At 42.5% G+C, this 7,981-nt stretch overlaps 1 protein-coding gene across 5 annotated transcripts in view; it reads left to right on the forward strand.

Annotated features, from left to right (window-relative positions):
• Positions 1–7,981, forward strand: part of ACE2 (angiotensin converting enzyme 2) — a 29,459-nt gene that overhangs the window by 18,788 nt on the left and 2,690 nt on the right. The window contains exons 15-19 of one of the 5 annotated variants that reach the window (XM_087757293.1): positions 2,464–2,564; positions 3,557–3,673; positions 4,917–5,111; positions 5,755–5,880; positions 6,999–7,045. In XM_087757293.1, the coding sequence (XP_087613419.1) occupies positions 2,464–2,564; positions 3,557–3,673; positions 4,917–5,111; positions 5,755–5,875 (534 nt within the window). In that variant the 3' untranslated portion in view covers positions 5,876–5,880; positions 6,999–7,045. Of the gene's footprint in view, positions 1–2,463; positions 2,565–3,556; positions 3,674–4,916; positions 5,112–5,754; positions 6,572–6,998; positions 7,046–7,981 lie in introns of those variants that run through there. The other 4 variants (XM_087757290.1, XM_087757292.1, XM_087757289.1 and 1 more) reach the window with 4 other exon arrangements.

Genomic DNA, 7,981 nt, shown 5'->3' on the forward strand with positions numbered 1-7,981 from the left:
GTCTTTAGCATTAGATATAGCAGAAAGGGAAAGACCCCCCCTCTTCTGCAGAGGGAGCTTCACTGGGTGGGCGGCGGGGGCAGCTGCCGCGCACGCAGGCAGTCCCGCATCTCTCAGCTATGAACCCTGGCTGTTACCGGCAGGGAAAATTAAACAGCCCGAAGTTCTGGCAAACTAAGCATCCAGACTCAGGGATGGGCTTACGCCAGCTGTGCCAGAGTGTGTGCTGCTGCAATTACCCTGCTAATTGTTTTCAGGCTGATGAAATTAAAGCTGCAGCGGCAGTATCGCTGGATCACTAGTACAGCTGATGAGGCTGAAACACCCACAGTTTTGCTTCAGCTGGGGCTTTATGAAAATGCCCTCCCAAGGGAAACTGCTACAAGACCCCCGCTGAATCACTTGGGGTTTGTCTTATTTAAAAGAAAGGGTTCCAGGAGTGTCAATCCCCTGACCACCATTTGAAAACGAGACGCCTCTTCGAACATTAATTCAAAATTCCCCACTGGGTCAATGTCATACGTGTGATTACATTGTAAAAGGCTGGCACACAAGACGGTGTTAGGAAATGGAGAGCTGTCAGCCCGCAGGCTTTTTGATGTATTTTACAATGGAAAATCCTTTTTTGAATTAGAGGCCAGACTTACGCTGTCTTTCAAGTCACACGTGGGATCTTGGAGGGAACACACTATAATAGAGCAGAGGCGCTGGGCAAAGTTCATTTCTCTCTGAAAGGCAAAGCAGCCTCTGTAATGAACAGCGAGCGCCAGGGTAGGTTTCTGAGGTGCCTAGGGAAGGCGTGTGGGTAGTCATTACTCAAACACAGATCAGAAGCCAGCTAGGTACTTCCCATCCACACAGCCTGTAATGGTATTTATAAAGGCACTTGAGAGGCACAGTGGCTATTAAAATACATTAGCCTTAAAAAGATAAAAATATATGCCACGGAAACAAATAAATGATTAAAAAGCTAAGATGCTAAGTACAGAAAGCAGCAGTAGAGGAATCAAGCTCAATTAGCTCCTGGTTTAAAAAAAAAAATAAAGGCACTGCACAGCCTCAAGATGTCGGGGAGAAACGAAAAATTGAGAACCCTCGCACAACAGCATCATAGTCTGTGACGGTGAACACTGCCAGCTGTCGGAGACAACAGCGGTAACACGGAGAGTGCTTCAGCGCAGGGCTTTGCCCGCCGCACGGCAAGCAGGAGAAAGCCAGGGGCATTTGCCAAGGTGAAGGTGACTTACAGCTTCAACCCTTGCTAGGGGAACAGCCAGAACTGGCAGAGCCCCTGCCCTCCACCGAGACCGGGCTGGAGGCTGCTCTGCCAGCAGAGCCTTTGGGTCACCTGCGCCTTCCCTGGGGCCTGATCCTGCATCGACTGCCAACAGCTTCTGCTCTTTCCTCCTGTGTATTTCTCTCTCTTCGTTTTATATCAGTGTCAAGAGGAGGACAGGGTTGAAAAATGTAGCTGGGTTTTATAAAGCCTGTTACAACAGAGCCGCCTTCTACCACACCTTCCCAAAAGGTACTCGAGAAAGTCAGGAGCTGTGTAAAACTATTACTGACAGCATTTATAGGCATTCCTGCTCAAGTACCATAAATGCAATCAAATCTAGACCCTCAGGGGATAAAAAAAATTGCCACAGAGTTCAAACACGAATTTTTCCTTCGTGCACACGTGGTGTTGCACAACAGACCAGGCTGTGTTATCAGCTCCTGCCATGGTTTTTGCCCCCTGTACAGCTCTCGGTTCCTGCCCCAGAGAAGCTGTTTTTGAATTGCACTGCAAATAACTTTGGACTCATAAGGCAGGCTGGGAGGAGCCTGCACACAGGCAGTGCATTTTTTATATCACCTATCTATTCTCCAGGGGGAAAAAAAACCCCAAATATATGCCTGCTACAGAAATACTGATGCAAAGAGCTTTTTACCTAAACCAAACAAACCCCAAACAAAAATCCCAGCTCATCAAACAAATAAATGAGTCACCTTCACACAACAACCCCACCCCAAAGTTTCTCCTCCATAAAAGAACAGGTTTGCAAATAAAATTATGTGATTAAAACAAGACCTAAATTATGAAATCTTTAGACCTCAAACAGAATGCACAATATTTAGTAGGAATAACATTGCTCCTGCTACCTTTGCTCCCCGTAATGCAGGGAGATGGTCTGGGACTGCAGCACCTTCAGCAGCCCCATGTAAAGGTACAAGAAATTGCAGAGGGACAGCATGATTCAGTGTCTGGCAGCGGGGATGCCTGCTTGGTTATTCTCCTGCAGAGTGCCCAGATTAACAGAGCTAAAAGGTTTGACTAGGTTCCTGAAGTGCTATCATGGCACAAATAAATAATACTGAAGTGCATGCCAAGCATTACAATTGCTATTTCTTTTTAGAATGATTTCTTAGTGTCAGATAACTTGCCATCTCTGATGAATTTCTCTTGTGATGTTTTTGCAGTATGTATGGGATGAAAGTGAGCTCTTCTTGTTCAAGTCATCCATCGCCTATGCCATGAGAAAATACTTTGCAGAGGTGAAGCAACAGGAAGTTAACTTCCAGTGAGTGGCTTACTTAATTGTGCTGGCTGTGTCTATATTGCTTCTGGTTTGCTAGAGGCATGAATTGATGGAATTAATTGTGCCTTCTGTCAAATGTAAGGTGGTGATAGCAAACAATGATGTCAAACATCAGCTGGTTGTAAAAGACAAGATGCCAGCTTGGTTACATGCTGTCTTTTCACTCAAGAGTCTGAAGTTAAGGAGTAACGTGCTAAAGTTAGGTAACTTTAGTGGATGCAGAAGGCTTTGTCTCCCACAGCTTATCAGTAGTGGAAGTGAGCCTTGAGAATTTGTGCTCGACACCTGTATGGGAATATCAGGGAAGATACATTGATAAGAAATAAAAATTTCTAACAATGTATGTGTATGATACTGAATATCCAAGAGGTTTGGGGCCAAGGAAAGGTAAATGTTGATTGACACTAGAAACGCTCAAATTCTGCGCAGACTTACTAATGTTATCTAGGTTCACTTACAAACATAAAATCTGTCATCTGAAATTGATTTTGGTAAGAAAAACAACCCTTTTCATTAGGTCTCTTCAAAAATTTTCATAAGCTATCTACTTAAGCTATTTGATATTTATAGAACATCAGTCATGTAATGTCTAGGATCTGCTACCATCAGAATATAAGGATGAAGGATTATTTTTTTTTTTTTTACTTGGTAATTCATACATCACCTCATTCATGAGACCTGCCCCAAACACTCTCTCTTCTGCAGCTGACTATATGCTTTGGAAAATTACGACAAGGATTGCCTTAGGTAAGGGGTAGATTCTCTCCATCTAAAGTAACAAAGTAGTACATAGAAAAAGAAATTATGTAGGAAAATTGATTTAACTTCCCAGTTGAGGTGACTAGGAAGCATTCACTCAGCATAAACTAACCCCCTGGCACTGCTGATCAAACACAGATGTTCACTTGCCCGAATTTAAAGCTAATGTCATCTCAACAGTTAAAAAAACCCTTTCTTTACTGTTTCTCCTTCAGGATTACAGACATTCATGTTGGGGAACAGACACAAAGGATCTCCTTCTACGTTACTGTTAGCATGCCAGGTAATATCAATGATATTGTGCCCAAAGCTGACGTGGAAAATGCCATCAGGTGAGATTTTGCTCTCTGGAAAAAGAAGAAAACATCCAGGTGAAAGGGTGAAAGGGAAAGCACTGCTCAAGTCAGCTGAGGCAGAAGGGGTGATAAGAAAGTCAGTTCTGCAGTTAGCATGGAAATAGTGGGATGACAGAAACTGCTATGACAGAAGGAAAACAGTCCATCTATCTGATGGTGTATTGGACAACAGACGATGTAAAACACTTCAGGGGGGCTTGTAAAACTGCCATAACACACCTAATTGCATCATACCTTGCCAGAAAATATCATCGCTCAAACTTTAACAGGAACTATCTTATATTCTGAAATACAGAGCACAGTAACAGTGTGTACACGCACACGTGTTTTCTTCCTCTCATTAGTGAAAGTTCAGTGCAAGAATTATTGTTAGCAGGGACTCCAGAATAATGAAGTATTAGAAAGACAGCTAGGTGTATTTGATTATCCAGAAAAGCAGAGGTCAGAGCAGGAGCTAGTTCCCACTTACAGGTCAATGAAGAGCTCTTTTATAGCACAGTATGACACTGCTGTAAGCCATTGCTGTAAAAATGATAAGTAAAACTGCAGCTCTGCAGCTGGTCATGGATAATGTACAGTGGGAAATGAAGAGGGCGCAAATCTAAAAGCAGCAGCAATATGAGATGGGTTTGAAAAAGCAGTGAGATAAGTTGTTGAACCAAGGAAGAAGAGTATGGTTATGAAAGTCACTGTCTGGTTAGCACTCAATAGCAGAAGCAAAAGTTCAGGGAAAAACAAGGCACAGAAAATACGCTAGGGAAAGGGTTTTCAGGGCAGTGGAAAACACAAGAATCAAAACTATGGAAGACTGTAGGAGGGAAACAGGTAGGAAGATGTCAAAGCTGTGGTTTTCTGTCACATATCCAAGAAACTTATGGATAGCCAAGAAACTTAGGGTAAAGAGAATGAAGGTCAAAATGCAAATAGAGAGGGAGATCAGAAGGCTGTTTGCCTCATTTTGATAAATGTTAAGACTGTGTTCATACAGTGTCTGAACATGTCAGTTAAGCTGCAACAGGTTAAGGGCTTAAGTTAATGTAGCTGTCACTCACCACCCCATGCCAGAAGGAATATGGGTTTAGCAGTAACTCCTGGGTAGCCTTTTCAACTGAGCAGTTCAGGGGAAGCTTGACACACTGGAGATTTATAAAACAACTGAAAACTGTTTATTTCCTTCCAATAAACGTGTGAAACTCTTTGAATTTGCTCTTGATGGCAGGATGTCTCGGGGACGAATCAATGAGGCTTTCAGACTGGATGATAACACGCTGGAGTTTGTGGGCATACTTCCAACCCTGGCCACACCTTATGAACCGCCAGTCACCATCTGGTTAATTATATTTGGGGTGGTCATTAGCCTGGTTGTCATTGGGGTTGTTGTCTTGATCATCACTGGGCAGAGAGATCGCAAAAAGTGAGTAATATTTTTGATACTATGATCCTGACCATTGGGAGGTGATTGAATCATCAGGGCATGTACAAATAGGCTGCCAAATCTAACTGAAGCAAGTTAAGGAATTAAAGCTTATTATCCCCCTCCCATTAACAGTGATAGCTAAAGGTTTGGCTCCCTGCCTTTCAGTGCACAGCAGCTTTGGCAGCTTAGTGCAATTTCCCCATCATCAGCAGTTTAACCAAGGCAGCTGGCCGTTGTGGCTGCAGGGAGCTGTGGCATGGCCAGGCTTCTGCCAGTCCCGCTGCAAGGTGGGTGGAGTGGCCTGCTAGGAACACAGTGCCTTCTCCAACAGCAGAGTTGCCCACATTCATCAGCACCTGCAGTTTTCAATAATCTTGTTGGAGGCTGTCCAGTAATGTAATTTTCCTGAAATATTATTGCATTAACGGCAGTATAGCTGGGTTGGTTTTCTATGTCTCTCCATTAATGGCATTTCTAAGAACGTAGAGGGTTTGCTACAGTTCCCCTTAAAACCAACACAATTCCTTTTATATAATTATTCCCAGTTAAACACAGTATTATTTACAGTAGGGGATTCTGGGGATCCAGAAGGACTTGAACAGAACAGGGGCTAATAATATAAAATGAATTTTCATTACAGGAGAGCAAGACAAAGTAGGAGTGAAGCGGGATCAAACTGTGAAGAGGTGAACCCTTACAATGAAGACGGAAAAAGCAACATGGGTTTTGAACCATCTGAAGAGATACAAACTTCATTCTAGAAGATGTGGGTACACTAAGGCTTTCTGGTTTTTTTCATTTCACTTTCAACAATAGTGCCTAGCAAGGACCAATACACTATGGATGTTATCAAACATAAAGTCTTCTGGTTGACCATTAACCTACTGGTTCACAGACAACAGCAACTAAATCTGCTGTTTATGTGGTAACTAGAAAACATGCAAAAATTGAAGATGTATATGTTCTGTGGCTTTTCTATGAATTTTGTGCATACTATTACACACTATTTGTGCTGCTTTTCATAAGTGTGCTGCATCCAGCTTCTCTTTGTTTCCTCTGTAATGAGATAGAAAAGCTTGGAAGTATACAGTTGTATACAGATCAAGACAGACATAAGAATAACTCACATACTCCTAATGCCCATGAGGAACATCTTGATCTTTCCAGATGGAGACCTCAAAAGTGTATCTAAGAGACAGTGAGAAAAAAAACCTGACCACCAGAAGAACCTTAGTGATGAAGAACTCAATTTGATGTGAAATAACTGCAATTTTTGCACCTTCAGGAAATCTTTATCAATGTAAAATGGATACTGGATGAAGACTAACAAGCACTGGAACTTTGTTAGGAAGTTGTAACATAAGTTATTTTTCTAACTGTTTGCTTCATAAATATTGTAGAGATCAAACAGCCCATGCTCCCTCAAAAAAAAAAAAAATTAAAAGATCTCTATGTTATGTTGTAATCTAAAAATGGAATAAACTTCCTTAATACTAAATGGTCAAAAAAAAATTTTTTTTTCAGTACCTTAGCCATTGCCTCTACTATTACAAATACTGCATTACAAATACTCCATGCTACAAATACAAATTGCACTGTTACATACAGGGGGCAGTAGATTGAGGCTTGGGAGGTTCAGGTTCCACCCGAAAAAGAAAAGTGGTTCACAAGGAAGGTAGTGCAGCACTGGAACAGGTTGCCTATTCCATGCTCTGCAAGAGGCTGTGGGATCTCCACCTTTAGAAGTGTTCAGAGCTCAGGTAGACATAGACAAAGGTATGGCTGATCGAGCAGTGGGGACAGTCCCACTCTGAGTGAGAAGTTTGGCTAGATGACCTCCAGAGGTCCCTTTCAGCAGCATTTCTGTGATTCTGTGTCTTATAGGTCCCATGCCATACCTGCCACCATGCCAGTGCAGTTGTGCTGTACACACCGGGGTCACTGAAAGGCATAAGGTGTCCTGACAAAGAGCCAGTAGCAAACACGAGCCTACATGAAAAACCTCCAGCAAATGCACGGACTCTTAAACTCATGGGCCTCCAAAACTGTCAGAAACTGCAGAAAGCAGTGGACTCTGTGGGCTCACAAAACACTACCCTAACGCTCCACAATCATTTCCTATTTAAAAGACCCTTGAATGAGACAGTTCAAAATGGTAGGCAGATGATACTGATTAACTGCAAACTAGACAGCAATGTAAAGGAATGAAAATAATTTTTCTTTAAGTTGCCTACTTACACCACATAGCCCATTGCCATAACATCCCCAAACCTTAGTACTTTAACTGAACTTTTAAGATAAATACTTCAACTTTATGTCGTCTTCCCACTTACCGTGCAGTAACAGAAAAAGGGAATGGCAAAGCTGGAAACAATCAAATAATGTAATTAGTCATGCCAGCCATCTTCAGATCTGTTGTTAAGATTAAATTTTCCATTAAGGCAAAGCTTTCATTTCAAAGCAATTAATTTTAAAAGCTGTGCTATGAATCAAAAAACACCATTCAGAATTGTCAACACATAAAGCCGCTAAGAAAATATAGCAGGATGTTGGAAGAACAGAAATAAAAAGACAATGTTTATATTAAAAAAAATCAACCGCATGCATTAGCCCCAACAATACTGCACACCCACCCTCCTCTCCTATTTCATCTGTGTCAGCACTCCTCTTCCTGACCCTTTCTCTGGGTCAGCCCTCCTTGGCCCAGCTTGATGCACAGGCAACATCATACCATGCCCTACCTCTCCCTCATGCGCAGCTTTCCATGCCCCCCAGGCCTGTGTAGATCCCCACAGTCATTTGCATGCCCCCAAATGCTGCCTTCCCCCAAACACGCACACAGCTCCCCACGTAGACAGGGATGTGCT

The sequence above is a fragment of the Nipponia nippon genome, unplaced genomic scaffold (genome assembly GCF_047370975.1).
Source record: "Nipponia nippon isolate SJK-2023a ecotype South Korea unplaced genomic scaffold, ASM4737097v1 scaffold_2, whole genome shotgun sequence".
Lineage (NCBI taxonomy): Eukaryota > Metazoa > Chordata > Aves > Pelecaniformes > Threskiornithidae > Nipponia > Nipponia nippon.